The sequence below is a fragment of the Arachis ipaensis genome, chromosome B10 (assembly GCF_059453495.1).
Source record: "Arachis ipaensis isolate K30076 ecotype BB chromosome B10, ASM5945349v1, whole genome shotgun sequence".
NCBI classification, from domain to species: domain Eukaryota; kingdom Viridiplantae; phylum Streptophyta; class Magnoliopsida; order Fabales; family Fabaceae; genus Arachis; species Arachis ipaensis.
This window is the reverse complement of record NC_142435.1, coordinates 48,012,111-48,030,232: the sequence shown is the minus strand read 5'-3', so window position 1 is coordinate 48,030,232 and position 18,122 is coordinate 48,012,111. Positions and strand designations below refer to the sequence as shown.

At 37.7% G+C, this 18,122-nt stretch overlaps 1 protein-coding gene across 1 annotated transcript; it reads left to right on the top strand.

The window, feature by feature from the left end:
* The first annotated feature begins 9,133 nt into the window (after window positions 1-9,133).
* LOC107622139 (uncharacterized) lies at window positions 9,134-10,348 on the top strand. The gene is made up of 4 exons (XM_088491457.1): window positions 9,134-9,172; window positions 9,254-9,361; window positions 9,447-9,857; window positions 10,331-10,348. The coding sequence occupies exons 1-4, from the start codon at window positions 9,134-9,136 to the stop codon at window positions 10,346-10,348; spliced, it is 576 nt and encodes a 191-aa protein (XP_088347583.1).
* The last annotated feature ends 7,774 nt before the right edge of the window (window positions 10,349-18,122 follow it).

Genomic DNA, 18,122 nt, shown 5'->3' with positions numbered 1-18,122 from the left:
ATTCTTGAAACCCAAAATCTACAATCTCCATAACCAATAATAAGAACATACTTCCCTGCAGTTCCTTGAGAAGACGACCCGAGGTTTGAATACTTCGGTTATCAATTTATTTAAGGTGTTTGTTACTTGTGACAACCAAAACGTTTGTATGAAAGGACTTTTGAAGGTTTAGAGACTATACTTGCAACGAGGATTTATCCGCAAATTTCTAGACCACGCAAAAGTTCCTCTCATCAAAATGGCGTCGTTGCCGGGGAACCGCTAACGTGTGCCTTATTATTGGTTATAGTAAATATTTTTCTTTTACTTGTTTATTTATTTCTGTTTTTCCTTTTTAATTTTATTTGCTACTATGAACTCTCACCCCTCTCGCTTTGAGTTTGATTCTAACTTTGTTGAAGGAAATAGAAGTTACAGCAGGAATATGCATCAAGGCCGGACCAATCAAGGATGGATGGAGCCAAGAGGATCTAATCAACCCTTTAGGCAACAACACCCTCCAAGATATCACGGACAACGACCATTCTACAATGCATACCCAGCTGAAAGATATGATGGACAACCTTGTGACTACCAACAAGCCCCACCCCGTGCCTATAGACTAACCTCTCAACATAACCTCGAACCACCATACTCACAAGCTTCTCTTCACCATTCGCCACCGTATGATCCTTTCCTACCCCAGTTCCAATCCACTCACTCCCAAGCACCACCACTTCCCCATGTTTCATGTCTAAATCCATCACCCAGAGAATCAGAGGTTCGCCTCAAGGAAACAGTAAATAAACTTCAAACAACCATTCGATAACTGGAGCAAGCAGTAATTCAATTAGCTTCTAGATGTTCGAACATTCAAGGACCAACCACAGCCCCATGTGGACAATCTAACAAAGAGCGTAGCATAAAGGAAATACTAGAAACTCCAGTGGACAAGACAGAGAATGAATTTGTACTAGAACAAGTAGAAGAAGCTGTCATTATGCAAGAAGAAGAGTTGGTTGAAGATCTAGGAGATGCTGAACCTCCATGGAAATCCAAAGCTGAGGAGAACTCCATCAAGGACGTTACAGTTGATGCTAAGGAGAATAGTGCACAATCCCCAAGGCAAGTCGTTTCTGAAGAATCAGACGGAATAATCCAAGAAGCAAATTCTCTTGATGATGACAGTCACAAGTCTAGCTCTCTTAGTAATGAACTTGCATCCGCAAGTGAATTCTCTGAGATCGAAGAATCTTCCCCAAGTGAATACGAAGATGATGCGGAGGTAGACTTCTCTCAACCTCCAGTCTATGACTCAAGTGATGAGGAAGACATAGAAGACTTTGATCAGGACACAGATGCATTTGAAGATTCTTGCAAAGAAGTGGAGGAATTCATAGAAGAGCACAAGGGAGTAGAACTTACAGAACCACCGAAAACACCTATCCCAAGGCCATTACCACCTAATACAAGCTTCAAGTGGGTACAATCCTTAGCTTTAATCTTTACTTTTCCACTTGAATATGGTTTGCTTGAAACAGATGGCCAGCTTAGAGCTCTCTGCGGCTTTAAGAGTAAGAGGGAAATGGCTCGCACTCAGAGCTGGTGCACAAGGTTCAATAAGGTTCCACGCTTCAACTCGAAGCGCACGGATTGGTATCACGTTCAATCGAATGGATCTCGGAAAATGTTTGGTCATCTTGGTGAGAATCTAATTTCCAAACCGCCCGGATGGAAATGTATAGATCAAAACGAAGGCGGATTTAGAACCAAAGTTTGGGATCCTGGAAAATATTCTCATATTCATCACCCCGGGAGCCTGAAAATCTGTTTGAAGCTGCTCAGAAGCTTCACATGCCTAGTTTAGAACCCCGGAGGCTGTTGGCATTCCAAACATTGGTGGAGATTTCTGGATGAATTTAAACACAAGCCACCATAACAGGAAGCTCATCTAATGTCCAACTTAAGCACTTTAAGTAAAAGTGCTAGGTGGGAGACAACCCATCATGGTATGATCATTCCTTTTGCAATTTTAATTTTATTTAGTTTTGTTTGTTTTTGAATTTTATTTTTATTTTATTGAACCTGGAATCATGCATAGCATTCACATTAAGCATTGTATTCTGCATACTGCATTTTGCATTCTACATAAAAAAAACGCAGGTATTGGGAGAGAATAATGAACAGAAAGTTACGCAGGAGCAGCGCTGGAGGCGTGCCAATGGCACAAATCGTCCCACGCGACCGCATCGCTGACGCGACCGCGTCATATGTGAATAATGGCCTCCCACGTGACCACGTGCCCCACGCAGCCGCGTGACCAGGATTTCGACGTCAAAGTAGTGTACACCCGAAAGTTGTGCGAGAGTGGTGCTGGATTGGTGCTGAACGCATAATCCTTCCCATGCGGTCACGTGACCTACGCGACCGCGTCATATCCTTCTAAAGCCCACTCATGCGATCACATGCCCCACGCGATCGCATCACTTAAAATTTGGCAATTAATGATTTTGAACAAAGAGTTGTGCGAGTGCGAGGCTGCCCTCGTGCCAGTCGCATAAAATAGGTCACGTGACCGCGTGACCGACGCGACCGCGTCAATCAGTTTAAGCGCAATTCGCGCGACCGCGTGCCCACGCGGCCGCGTCGCTCGCGCCGCGCAACTCATTCAAAATATCTTATATCTTTCTTTTCCAAATCCTTATTTTTTCTCTTTTCTTATTTCTTTCTTCTTCCTTTCTTATTTTTTTCTCTTCCATTCTATTTTATTTAATTTATTTGCATACTTTCATTCATTGCATATTTTTATTATTTTACCATTGGTGTTCAAATGTTCCTATTCCACTGTTACATCTTTTCTGGTATTTTCTTGGTGCTTAGTGACTTGTTTAATTTTGATTGAGTAATATTATTTAAATCAATGCCAATTTTTTATATCTGTATTACTTTTGCATTGACATGAATTTATATTATCTCTCCTTCCTTACTCTCTTCCCCATTGTTGCAAATTTTGCACCATTGGTATGCCATGTGCTTCTATTGTTTTTCTCACGTACATGTTGAAGCTTCCATGTAATTGAGACCATTATTATCTGGCATTAACACCTATATTTTATTTATTTTCTATCTTTAATTTTTGGTTACTTTTCTTCTTTTTCTTTTCTTCAGGATGGCCACCAAAGAAGGGAAAGGAAAAACTTCTAAAAGGGGAGACAAACAAGTCCATCTGCACAATCCTTGAAGGAAAGCATCAGTTGGAACAACCCGTCCACCTGCACATCTCAGCATGCACCGAGGACGGTACAATCTTTAAGTGTGGGGAGGTCGATACCGATCTCCATGGGTTAGTATTTTCTTATCAACACCAATATTTTATTTTCCTTGTTAGTTGTTGCATTTGCATGTTTGTTTGCATATTTATTTGATTTTATGCATTCAGTTACTACTTGGTTGAAGTAATATTTTCTTTTCCAAGAAATTTTTATAGTATTTCACTAATTGAAAAATTTTTATGTTAAAACTTGTTTGAAGTTGTATTTGGAACATGGTTTTTAAGCCAAAAAACACACAACCTGTGAGATTTTGAGCTTATTTACATGGTTACATTATTTAACCATAAATTTTTATTCTTGTGTGTTTTCTTCTCTATAATTGCAATCTTTGATTTTTTCCATTCTATATGTCCATTATTTAGTGTATTTACATGCTTGCATATGATTGAGGTCATTACTTGTTATTAGCTCACTTATCCCAAATAGCCTACCTTTTGCATCACCCTTGTTAGCCACCTTGAGCCTTTTTATCCCCATTTATTCTGTTTTATAACCACATCACTAGCCTTAAGCAGAAAAATAATTAAATATACCAATTGAATCTTTGGTTAGCTTAAGATAGAGATTGTATCAATTAAGTGGGGGGAAATTATGGGAACATGGGTTCATAAAGGAATGTATTAAGTTTTTACTCTGAAAAAATATTGGGAATTTAGGTACCTACTCATGTGAGACCAGAAAAATTAAAAATCTATGTGCATTGATAAGTTATGTTTATTTTTCAGCTTTAAAGAGAGAGAGAGAGAGAGAGGAAAAAAAAAGAGAAAAAGAAAAAATATATATAATATAAGTAAATAAATAAGGGGACAAAATTACCCCAATATTAAGTTTAATAAAAGATCAATGCACATGTGATAAAAATTAAAGAAAATTTGGTACATGAGTATGGGAATTATACAAAAGTGGGAATTATGGGTAGCTAGGCATGAATTTAAAAGTATATAGAGTATATGTATATTAGGTGAGAGCTTAGGTTAATTAAAGATTCATATTATACCTCACTTGGCTATACATATATCCTTACCTTTACCTCAGCCCCATTACAACCTTGAAAAGACCTCATGATGTTTGCATTGGTACATTAAATATTTGTTGATTGGTTAGATGAAGAACAAGGTTTAGAAAGCATGACTAGAGAAGAGTAGAGTGAATAACCCTATACACTTGAGAGATTAGAGTGATATACACTACCAGTGAGGGTTCAAGGCTTGATTCTATGTTTCCTGCTTTCATGAGCTGTCTTCTTACAAGTTTACTTGCATTTTATTGTACGATTTGAATTAGTGGAAATTAGTTTGTATTTGTCTTGGAGAACTTGTTTACTTTTAAACCAAGTAGGTAGAAACATTTTTCATGTAGTTGCATTCATATAGATAGGATTGCATTTCATACATCCTACTATTCCTCTTCATCTTTATAGCTTCTCTTGAGCTTAGCATGAGGACATGCTATTGTTTAAGTGTGGGGAGGTTGATAAACTACTATTTTATGGTTTATCTTGGACTCAATTGAGTGGTTTTTATCAACTCTTTACCCACTTATTCATACTATTTGCATGTTTTACATTTTCCTTCCTGGTTTTGTGATATGATTGAAAACATGCTTCTTTGATCTTATATTTGCTTATTATTAATCCTCTCTTATTACCATTAGATGCCTTGATATGTGTGCTAAGTATTTTCGGAGATTACAGGGCAGGAATGGCTCAGAGGATGGAAAGGAAGCATGCAAAAGTGGAAGGAATACAAGAAGTTGGAGAAACTGCTAAGCTGTCCAGCCTGACCTCTTTGCACTCAAACGGATATAACGTTAGTTACAGAGGTCCAAACGACGCGGTTCTAGTTGTGTTGGAAAGCTAACGTCCGGGGCTTCGATTTGATATATAATTTGCTATAGCTGCGCCGAAGTTAGGCGACGCAAATGCGTGAATGACGCATCCGCATCGCATCTGCGAACCTCAACCCGTGCGGCCGCATGAACGACGCCTCCGCGTCACTTGCCCGCGACCTGGACGTAACAAAAATTGCAGGGGCGATTTCTGGGCTGCTTTTGACCCAGTTTTCAGCCCAGAACACACATATTAGAGGCTATAAAGTGTGGGAATGCATCCATTCAAAGAGCTCTCGCCAATTTTTACTTCCCATGTATTAGAATTAGTTTTGAGGGAGGCTCTCTCCTCTCTCTTTAGGATTAGGATTTAGACTTAGGATTTTTATTCGCTTTTAGGATTATCTCTTTTGATCAGGTTCAATATTCCTTTTATTTACTTTTGCAAGTTACTTTATGAATCCTTTCATGTTACGGATTACTCTTTTATTAATGTTATTTGAGGTATTTCAGTTTAATATTGATTTCTTTTATTTATGCTATTGTTATTTTTACTTTGAAGATATTTTTATTCCAGTAGATTTACTTCTCCTTTTGATTTTGGTTAAGAAATCAGTAACTCTGGAGTTATCAAACTCAAACATGATTGATAATTGTTATCTTTGTTAATTGAATTTAACTTCAATAATCCCAATCTTTTCTTAGGAAACAAATAGGATCCGAAGATCAACCCAATTAATCTCTTGACCTTCCTTTATATTAGTAAAGGCTAACGAAGTGGAATTAAGATTCAACTATTATCATCATTGATAAGGATTGCCAGGATAGGACCTCTAATTTCTCATATCTTGCCAAAAGTTTATTTTACAGTTATTTATTTATTTTTAATTGCTATTTAAATTATTTGTCATATTCGTTCCTCATTCTAGAAACCCCAAATCTACAATCTCCATAACCAATAATAAGAATATACTTCCCAGCAGTTCCTTGAGAAGACGACCCGAGGTTTGAATACTTCGATTATCAATTTATTTAAGGGGTTTATTACTTGTGATAACCAAAACGTTTGTATGAAAGGACTTTTGAAGGTTTAGAGACTATACTTGCAACGAGGATTTATCCACAAATTTCTAGACCATGCAAAAGTTCCTCTCGTCAACATGTCAACAAGTCTAAGCTAAGAGCGGAGTTGTTCAAGTTCTACTCAACTCACAATCAACATAGGGCAGCAGCAGAATATTCAACTCACAGATGAAGAGACTAAAACAGGGCAAGATGACACAACTTTGCCTTCTCCTGAAACTACCCCACAAAATGAAAGTGCAATGTTGGAGCAAGGAATATTAAAAAAGGGTAAGAGGACGCCAGGAGTAAAGGCTACAATAATTGATGAATTCTTAAAGGAAAATGGGATAGATGTGGAAATTGAAGGACCAAGCACTGAACTAAGTGAGGACGGGGAAGAAAGCATGGCACTTGATAAAGACTATTATCAACATGTGATGGAGGACATTGATGATGAAGAAGGTACTGTTTTGCTCTGTTTCTATTGATGATAAATATTTATTTTTTTTTAAAATTGTTATAGAAAAACTGGACTGGTAGATCTAGTTGTTTGAAGCTGGTAAATATAGTGTTAGTTGATTCAAAGTTTGTGTGCTATGATTGAAGTGGTTAAGTATAGCTGGTAAATATAGTTGGTAAATATAGCTGGTAAATATAGTTTATTGAATTTGTTGGTAAATATAGCTGGTAAATATAGTTTAGTGAATTTGTTGAAGTGGTTAAGTCAACTGAAGTTTTGTGTGTATTGATGGATGCAATTGATGTAGTTTTGCAATGTGTAATTTAGTGAAGTCCATGATGTGGAATGAACTTAAGAGTTGTGTGCTTTGATCGATTTCTAGAATAGCTAAAACTTGTCCACTTCATGGTATCAACTACATAGGTCAGATTTATAATTTTTATAATTTTTATATTTGTGTACTTGTTTGCTTTATATGCTTGTTGAGCTCGAGTTAATTAAGCATAATCTGATGTTGACCAATGAATGAAACTAGGAGAGCCAAAGAAAAAGAAAACCCGTGGAAAAATAACTTGCAAGGAGATTTATGCAAGGACTATGGAACAGCGGGAAGAAGTCACTTTTGATCTTGGACAGCCCGTAGGACCAACCGACCAAAGTGTTTCTAATTTAACTAGTTTTGTTGGCACTATTGGTAGAAATAAAAGATTCGTTAGTCTTTTGTACACTAGTTGGCATGCTGTTCCTCCTAAAGCTAAGAAGTTCATGTAGGACTATGTTAATGTAAGACACTTGGTAATTATTGATTTCAGTTTTTTTATTCAGCACAAGAGCATATAACAATTACCTATAATCATGCAGACCAAGTTTCTCCTCCCAGACAGTGGAGAAAAGTGGGTAATGCAAGCGATTTGAGATGCTTGGAAGCGGTTCAAAGGAAAGATTAAGCAAAAGCACTTCGTTCCCTATGATACTATTGAAGATATGGTGAAGAATCGACCCCCACAAGTACCAGAAAGTGGTTTCATAAAATTTATCTATTATTGGAGTCATCCTCTAATCCAGGTAAAAGACTATATATATCGAATTTTCATGTGAAACTATTTGACTATTGAAAGAGCAATATGGTATTTAGTTATTAATGTGAAGCAGCTCTACTGATTGGATGTGAATTATTGTTATTAAAAGAAAATTTATTAAGTGTTTCAGCAATATGTGATGTCTATATGCCTTTTTACTTGGCCAGCTACTTTTTTATCTCATTGCAAAGGTATTATTTTTTATCTGAAAGTTATATGCACAGCTTCTTTCTCTTTCTTTCAAAATTCCCATGATTTTTTTTCTTGGTATATAAATATATACAATAATTTTGGCAGATGAAGGATCTGAGTAGCTAGCTTTTTAGTTCTTACACATAATCTCTTATTGCAGAATAGCTTTTTAGACCATACTGAATCTATGGTTTAGAAGAGGAGAAGGTGAATGGCTCCTTTTTTCCTTTTTTTTCCGTTGAATTTACTTTTGTAATTTTTCTGCATCTAATGCTTCTGATTTGGAAGTGGGGTTCTGTTCTGTTTCTTGAGTTGGGGACCTAAATTTGGATACTCATGAACTTTCTAGTGAGTTAAGAGTTTGTGAACTCAACCCTGATTCTTTAAGCCTTCAATCTGGAAACAGTTATAAATTTGATACAGTTCTGTATAGGATGCAACTGATATAACACTAATTGTGGTGTGGACTACTTGGAAAAATTGAATTATCCATAGGTTTTGGTTGCTTCTGTAAATAGTTGTGGTTGAAAACCTTTGTATAGTCATTTATCAAGTTCTATTTTTCAATGTGATATAACACTTTCTGCCAAATTATTTTTTTATTTAATTTGAGTAATAGATTTTCTCATGAAAACCACATCTGAATTTTGCTTTTAGTGGATTGACTTATATGCATGTATACTTTGTTTCTTGTGTTATGTGTATAATTATTCTTTGTAGATCTCATAGCTATGTAGTTTTGTTCCATTCATATGTTATAAGTTCTCCACTCATTTTTTTAATTTCACAGGGTTTAGGGGATACCCGGGTAATACTTACTTGTTCAATGAGAATGCTACTATGTGGGAAATTGAACTCGACATAGGTCACTGGAATTAATTGATTGAATGATGAGGGGTCTGGGTAAGCATATTTTACACGAGATGATATGTCCCTGGAATTTACTTGATAATGTGAAGTGTGAATTTTTACAGTTGTGAAAAAATTGAACAGGTGCTCCAATGTATTATAAATAGATCTTTTATGCTTGCTTTTGGGTATTGTTCAGTGCTTTAGCTTAATAATGCAGCCTTGCTAGTATATTTTCCTAACTCATTATGCTGCACATTTTAGTAACTGTATGCTAACTTTTTATTCACTTCCAGTCAATAAGTCAAAGAAACAAGCAACACAAGGAAAATGTGAAGTTTCCACATCGCATGGGGCCAATCAATTTCGGAAGAGTACGAGTAGCTATGGTAAATAGCAGATTTATATTTATTAGAATTTATATTTGCATAAATTGAAGGAAGAAATCGAAGTATGATCTTATTTTGCAGCGAGCAACAAAGGAAACAAAGGAGGAAACAAAAAGGTTTGAGATGTTCATTGCTACCCGAAGAAGTCGGAAGAGGAAAGAAGTGGATGAGGAAACACAAACTGCTGTTGTAAGAGTTTATTGAATCATTCATAATTACATTTCAAATTTAGGATATGGTAACTAACTCAATTTTAAATGTTTCTTCTATGCAGGAAGACTTCCAACACCGCCAAGCTGCTGATGAAACAGAAGAGGAAGCATTTGAGGCCTTATTCGGGAAAGAACAACCAGGTCGGGTAAGGTTGTATGGAAGATCTGTGACAAAGACTGATTTAAAAAAACATACTGAAATTAATGAAATCAAGAATCAGCACAAAGAGGAAGTGTCCAGTCTAAAGGATAAACTTGGACACATGGAGGCCCAACAGCAAAAACAAGAGGCCAAACAGCAAAAACAAGATGAAGAGATTCATGAGTTGCGAAATATGATCAAGTTATTACTGCAGCAATCGAAACCTGGAATGAGGCCAGAAGAACTAGAAGCTTTATTACAAGACGCCCAACAGTCTCCTATTGATGCGAATAGCGGCCATGGATCAACACATTTTCCGAACTTAGATGTGGTATGTCCTTATCTATTTCTTGTTCTATAGTTTTTTACTTGCATTTACATTAATTGCTATGGCTGAAAATGTTTGTTGGCTTTATTAACACTGAAGTTGTATTGCTATGGCTGAAATTTGTTTGTGTAATTCTGGTGGTTGTATTTTTGATTTTGTGCACTTGGTACATATGAATTTGTCCCTATATCTAATTTAAGTGTGAAAGTCTGGTTAATTAGTGCATGAAAAATGCTATAGGGACATATCAGGATTGTGTTAAAGGAAATGGAAGAAAGAAACACCTGTAGATTTTTATGGTTTGAATGAAACAAGATAATACATAATTCCTTGAATTCACCTCTTCTGCCGTGACCATGTTATTTTTTTTAGTATATGCTTTCTTGGTTTACTATGACTACGTGTTCCATTTAATTTTTATAATTACGAATGTCACTATGAATTTTTTTTAACTACTTTTCTATATAATTATGCAGGGTAACAATGAAGATTAAGCAATGAAGATTAGGCTGACTATTATTGTGATTTATTGGCTAAGATAGAGTGCTATTTAGAATCTTTACATGTATGGTTGACTAATGATTTTTATTAGAAGATACTTTTATTGGCTAAGTGATATTATGGTTTTGATATGGCTATGCTTACTTTAGTTTGAGTTGTATGAATTTTTACAGTTAACTTCATTCTAGTACTTTTGGATCAATGTTATAAATATATTTTGGTTAGAGACAATTTTTATTATATAAAGAAATTATTTAGTATAATTATGTATTTATTTTTATTTTGTAATATTCAATTCATTTATACATGTAATCATATTAACTATTATGTTGTATTAATAATTATTAGATAATATATATATATATATACAAAAAAAAAAGACCTAAGGCTACACTTATATGTACAGTAGCTATAGTATACAAAAAAAAAACGAGACCTAAGGCTACACTTATATACAGTAGCTATAGTATACAGAAAAAAAAAACGAGACCTAAGGCTACACTTATATACAGTAGCTATAGTATACAAAAAAAAAAAGAGGGACCTAAGGCTACGCTTATAAAAAGTAGCTATGGTATACAATGTGGCTACGCTTTACAAGTGATGCAGTAGCGTTGAAAAGCGTAGCCTATTCTGGAAGAACGAAAGCTGAAAAGCGTAGCCTTTGGTCATGGACAGCATCACTTGAAAAGCATAGCCTATTCCCAAACGCCAAAAGCGTAGCCCTTGGTGCAGAAAAGTGTAGCCTTTGAGAATAGGCAACGACCGAATAGGAATCACCCCAAAAAGCGTAGCCGTAGCCCAAAAAAGCGTAGCCGTAGTCTAAGGCATCATTTTTTTCACTTTTGGCTACACTTTTCAAGTGTACCTGAATGGGTATTTTTCTTGTAGTGATGAAGCACCAAGGGATACAGAAGCTGCAAATCGCGCCCATCCTATTCCCTTTCCAAAACTTGCAAGGAAACCCAGAAAGCAGATGGAACTTGATCCCAAAATGGTAGAAATATTCAAAAAGGTCGAGGTAACTGTTCCCCTTTTTGATGTTATTCAGCAGGTACCTAAATATGCGAAGTTTCTAAAAGATTAGTGCATACATAAAGATAAAATTAATGAATTAGAAACTATTCCTTTAGGTAGTTCTATATCTGCTTTAATGGGAGGTATACCTGAAAAATGTAGTGATCCAGGTCCATGTATGGTTAACTGTACCATCGAAGGTGTGATATTTTTTGACTGTATGTGTGATTTAGGAGCATGTGTTAGTATAATGCCTTTGTCTATATATGATACTTTGAGAATCCCTCCCTTAAAAAGGTCGGCAGCTCGTTTTGTGTTAGCAGATAAAAGCATTATTACAGTAGTTGGAATTGCTGAAGATGTATTAATGAGCATTAAGGGGCTCACATTTCCCATTGATTTCTACATCCTGGAAATGCCCCCCTAATGACTCAGGAAGACCATCATCAATCCTACTTGGAAGACCATTTCTGAAGACTTCAAAGTTCAAGCTGGATGCATTCTCAAGAACTTACTCCTTTGAGATAGATGGCTGAACAGTGAGTTTCAGTTTAAATGAAGCTATGAAGCATCCTCCAGAAGATCATTCTATCTTCCAGTGCGACATTATTGATGAAACTGTAGCTGAAGTTCACCAAGAAGAAATGGAAGAGAAGCACATGGAGCAAGGTCCATGTGTGGGGACACTTTCTGAAAACAATGAAGACCCTTTACCATTATCACTAGCCCCGAGTGATTCAGAGCCTAGCTATGAGCAGAAATTAGAATTAAAGCCCCTCCTTCCACACCTCAAGTATGCTTACCTTAAGGACAAGCAGAAGTTTTCAGTTATCATTGCAAAGGAACTTACCTCTCAACAAGAAGAGCAACTACTCAGTGTGCTAAGAAAACATAAGAAAGCAATCGGATGGAGCTTGACGGATATAGTAGGCATCAGCTCCCAAATTTGTGAGCATAGAATATTCTTAGAAGAGGGAGCAAAGCCTGTCCGTCAACCTTAAAAAAGATTGAATCCCACCATCTTAGAAGTTGTCAAGAAAGAAGTGACCTGGCTACTTGAAGCAGATATCATCTACCCCATCTCAGACAGTGAATAGGTCAGCCCAGTACAAGTAGTACCCAAGAAGTCTGGAGTCACAACCGTAAGAAATGAGCATGAAGAGCTCCTAACAACTAGAGTGCAGAATTCATGGAGAGTTTGCATTGACTATAGGCGTCTCAACCAAGCCACTCGCAAGGATCATTACCCCTTGCCATTTATTGATCAAATGCTTGATCGCCTGTCAAGTAAATCTCATTATTGTTTTTTAGATGGTTATACATGATACTTTCAAATTCATATAGCTCATGAAGATCAGGAGAAGACCACTTTTACATGTCCCTTTGGAACATATGCTTATAAAAGAATGCCTTTTGTCTTGTGTAATGCACTTGCTACTTTCCAAAGATGCATGATGAGTGTCTTTTCAGATCTTATTGAGAACTGTATGGAAGTTTTTATGGATGATTTTAGCGTATATGGTGATTCAGTTAGCCTTTGCTTGGACAGTTTATCTATAGTGTTAGATAGATGTGTTAGTATAAACCTTGTATTAAATTTTGAAAAATGTCACTTTATGGTAAAACAAGGAATTGTACTAGGACATGTGGTGTCTAATACTGGAATTTCTGTAGATCTAGCAAAGGTGGATGTTATTTCTAGTTTATCTTACCCCTCCTCCGTGAGGGAAGTCCGTTCGTTCCTTGGCCACGCAGGTTTTTACAGGAGATTTATTAAGGACTTCAGTAAGGTAGCACTGCCCTTATCCAGATTGCTGCAGAAAGATATTGAGTTCGAGTTCAGTGAGAGATGTATGCAGGCATTTGATAAGCTGAAGATCGCTCTGACTCAAGCCCCAATTGTGAGAGGACCAGACTGGAGCCAGCCATTCAAAATTATGTGTGATGCTTCCAACCATGCAGTAGGAGCAGCACTGGCTCAGCGCGAAGGTAAGGATCCTTTTGTAATCGCTTATGCATCTAAAACTTTAGATGCTGCTCAATCTAATTACACTACTACTGAAAAAGAGCTTTTAGCTATTGTTTTTTCTCTGGATAAATTCTGAGCTTATTTACTTGGTACTAAGGTAGTAGTGTACTCAGATCATGCAGCTCTAAAATACTTATTAGCTAAAAAGGAATCCAAACCAAGGCTAATACGTTGGATACTGCTGCTACAAGAATTTGATTTAGAAATTAAAGATAGGAGTGGTAACCAAAATTTAGTAGCAGACCACTTGAGTCGCCTTGAGCACATTAAGGATGAATCCACTCCTATAAACGATAATTTCCCATTTGATAGCTTACATGCAGTATCTGAAGTAGTTCCTTAGTATGCACCTGTAGCTAATTATCTAGTTAGCCATATTTTTCCTCCAAATTTCACTAAGCATCAAAGAGACAAGCTGAAAAGTGAGTCAGAATATTTTATATGGGATGATCCATATTTATGGAGGTGTGGTGCTGATCAGGTAATTAGACGGTGTGTGCCTCAATCAGAATTCCAGTCCATTTTAGAGGCTTGCCACTCATCTGAGAGTGGAGGACATTTTGGCCCTCAAAGAATAGCTAGAAAAATTCTAGACTGTGGATTCTAGTGGCCTACTCTTTTTAAAGACACTGTTGAATTTTGTAAATCTTGTTTTTCATGCCAAAGGTTTGGTAACATATCCAAGAGGGATGAGATGCCTCAACAGATTATGCTTTTCTGTGAAATTTTTTATGTTTGGGGCATTGACTTCATGGGTCTATTTCCAAATTCCAATGGTTACCTATATATACTGTTAGCTGTAGATTATGTTTCTAAATGGGTGGAAGAAATTTCTACCCGTACTGATGATGCTAACACTGTTGTTTCCTTTGTTAGAAACCATATTATCTGTCGCTTTGGATTACCACGAGCAATCGTGAGCGATCAAGGCACCCATTTTTGTAACAGGAGACTAACAGGATTATTGTAGAAGCATGGGATAATTCACAAAGTAGCAATAGCTTATCATCCTCAGACCAATGGACAAGCAGAAGTCTCTAACAGAGAGATAAAATATATTCTAGAAAATATAGTAAAACCTCACAGGAAGGACTAGAGTGCCAGGCTACAAGATGCACTCTGGGCATATAGAACAGCGTACAAGACACCCATTGGGATGAGCCCATTCCGCCTGGTATACGGAAAAGCTTGCCACCTTCCAGTAGAGGTGGAACACAAGGCTTTCTAGGCTATGAAGGAGTGCAACATGAATCTTGAAAAAGCTGGTGCTGAAAGAAAACTACAACTAGCAGAACTGGAGAATCTTCGCCTAGAAGCATATGACAACTCCAGGAGATACAAAGAAAAGATGAAGGTTGTCCATGACAAGCATATAAAAAGGAGAGAATTCAGACCAGGGGAGTTAGTTCTTCTTTATAACTCCAGACTGAGGCTTATGCCAGGTAAACTGAGATCAAGATGGGAAGGACCCTACAGAGTAGAAAAGGTAGAGCCATACGGAGTTTTCCACCTACGTCATCCTACTAGCTCCAAATTTCTGAAGGTCAATGGACATCGCCTGAAGCTTTATCATGGTGAAAAGATGAAGAATCACAAAGAACTCGAGGTTTTCCTCTTGGAAGACCCACCAATAGTAGCAGAATGAGCCTGAAGAGCGTCCAACTTAAGGACGTAAAAGCAAAGTGCTAGGTGGGAGACAACCCACCATGGTATGATCGTTCTGTTTCAGTTTTAGCTTTATTTTTACCTTATTTTATTTTTTTATGATGTTAATGACTCATCTCATCACCCCTGCATATGGCTGCATATAGTTTGCATTAGCATTCTATATATCTTAAAAAAAAAAAAAAAAGCACGCACGCGACGTGGCAGCGTTGTTGACGCGTCCGCGTCACCAGTGCGATTTGAAGAAAAGAGAATGGGACAGAAAGTAATGCGAAAGCGTGGCTGGAGGCGTGCCTTAGGCACACCCATGCCCACGTGACCGCGTCAATGACGCGTCTGTGTCGTTTGGAAAATGGCCTCCCACGCGTCCGCGTCAACCACGCGAACGCGTGACCTTAAAATTCCACGTAAAAAAGGTATATGGCAGAGAGTTATGATGGAGTAAGGCTGGAATGGTGCTGGAAGCACCAGTCTTACCACGCGACCGCGTGCCCCACACGGTCGCGTCGTCCTCCAAAAATGGCCATCCACGCGATCGCGTCACCCAAATATTTTGGCAAAATGAGTTTGAGACAGAGAGTTGCGCGAACGCGTCGCTGTCCTTGCGCCATTCGCACAAATCAAGTCACACGACCGCGTGACCCACGCGTTCGCGTCACTTGAAAAACATCACACACCACGCGACTGCGTGACCCATGCATCTGCGTCACATGCGGCGCACAGAATATCCAGATCAGCCAAAATATCTTATCTTTTCTTCCCCAAATCCTAATTTTTCTTTTCCTTTATTATTTCTTTCTTCCCCCTTCTTCTTTCTCTACTCATTCTCACTTTTTACTTTCTCCTCCCTTATTTTTCATAACCATTATCAAGGTCCTTTTCTTTCTTTCTTTACTTTTTACTTTTCCTTTATTAATTTTACTTATGTTTTAATTTTTTTTTCTTTCCACCTTCATTATCTATATTTTCTCTTCTTTTCTTTTTCTTTTATTCCTTTAATTGGTGTTAAAAATTTAAATAGGTGATTATTATCTTTTATATTTTGCTTGTGAATTATTGTGGAATTGTTTGACAATTATATATCACTTTTCATAATGGTTGCTTGCATGTTCAATTTACTACTTTCCATGACATATTCAACATGCATGCCAAGTGTTTGTGAAAAAGGCCATATGGTATTGTGCATTATTTAATTTATTCTATTTTGCTACTTTAATGCCTGTTTTTCACAAAAATCATTGTATATTTTATTAATCAAATATAATTGCCAATACAAACAGGTTGCTAATTTGAATGACTTGGTAATCTAACTTGGACATTGAATGCTTGATCTATGCTACTCATGCCTTTGCCGGCATGCCAATAAACATCTTTCATTTAATTGCCATCACATGCACTTGCTATATTACCTAAGATGAACTTTTCACATGTAGTCTAGACCATGTGTTAACGACATCCTTCTTTCCCGTGCATTGATTATCACCCTTAATATTCACTCCCTTGCTTGAACCCTTAGCTTTACATGTACTTACCTCTTTCCTTTTTCAAGATGGCCACCAAGAAAGATAAAGAGAAAGCTACTCCCAAACCACCAGCAAGGAGAGGAACAAAAAGAGCATTAGTAAAAGAGCCTTCTTTAATAGCGGTTAAACCCTCAACAAAAAGAATCAAGAGGATCATCAAGGTTGATGAAAAAGAGAAAGCCTTCCCAACAAAGGACACTGCGCGGTTTACTAACCGCTACTGTGAGCAGATGTTCCCCATCTTGGCAGCAAGGGATTATAACAATGAGCACCTTCTCATCCTTCCTACCAACATTGCTAAACTTGTTGAGCCCCGTATTGAGCGAAGATAATGGGAATTCCTACGGAGACAGCCACAGCGGGTTAATCTATCATGGGTAGTAGAACTCTACTCCAATTTTCACATGCCAACCATGCAGTCTATCTATGTTCGTCAGAAGCAAGTTCCCATAACTGAAGAATCCATTCAACGAGCATTAGATCTTCCACCTGCTCCAGAAGGATTGGACGCATTCTAAGAAGCCACATTCAAGTGCCAGACATACCAATTTGACTGGGACGCCGTTCTCAGAGTTATCGCACAACCTGGAAGTTTATGGATCTACGGATACCATCGTTCCCAACCTAAGGGAATATCGACTTCAGCACTTACTTTTGAAGCTCGAGTATGGGCATAGATCATGTCTCATTACGTCTTTCTGAGCACTCACGAGTCCTCCTTCACTGCAGACATGGCTGTTTTACTCTGGTGTATCCTTACAGACCAGCACCTCAATTTACCAAGACACATTCGGCATGCTGTGGGACATGTACAAATTGCGGGCAACTTACCTTTCCCCGCCTTGGTTTCAGATCTCGTCTCAGCAGCCAGAGTCTCCTATAAAGCTGGGGATACCAAAGCCGTGATTCCACGAGAGGATCAATACGTCCCTAACGGGAAGTATATCAGACCTCCAGCAGCAACTATCAACCAAAACACAGAACTGGCAGAAGATATTCCTTCTTTTTCCACACCACAAGCACCTTCAACAAACCAACTACTCAACCAGATACTTGAGAGGTTAGTGATAAACCACTATTTTATGGTTTATATTGTGTTTAATTGTGTGGTTTTATCATGATCCTTACCCACTTATTCATTAAATTAGCATGAAATTATAATTCCTTCCTGAATTTATAACATGTTTGAAAACTGCTTCCTAGAGACTTTAATTATGTAATTTTAATTCTCTTTTATTACATTCGATGTCGTGATCTGTGTGTTGAGTGTTTCAAACTTTATAGAGCATGAACGAATTGGAGATTGGAAAGGAAGCTAGCAAAAATGGAAGGAACACAAGAATTTAAGGAGATAACCAGCAAGAAGTGACGCGGTCGCATGGCTCACGCGACCGTGCGAAGGAGAGCAAATCACAGTGACGCGGCCGCATGGCTCACGCGGCCGCGCGGATTGGAAAAGCTAAAGCGACGCGGTAGCGTGCACGACGCAAACGCGTGGCAAGGAAAAATCTGAATGACGCGTCCGCATGGATG

Coding starts and splice junctions, on each gene's coding strand:
- LOC107622139 (XM_088491457.1), top strand. CDS start 9,134: ATGGGGCCAATCAATTTCGGAAGAGTACGAGTAGCTATG. Junction 9,173..9,253: donor GAAGAGTACGAGTAGCTATG/GTAAATAGCAGA, acceptor CTTATTTTGCAG/CGAGCAACAAAGGAAACAAA. Junction 9,362..9,446: donor AGGAAACACAAACTGCTGTT/GTAAGAGTTTAT, acceptor TCTTCTATGCAG/GAAGACTTCCAACACCGCCA.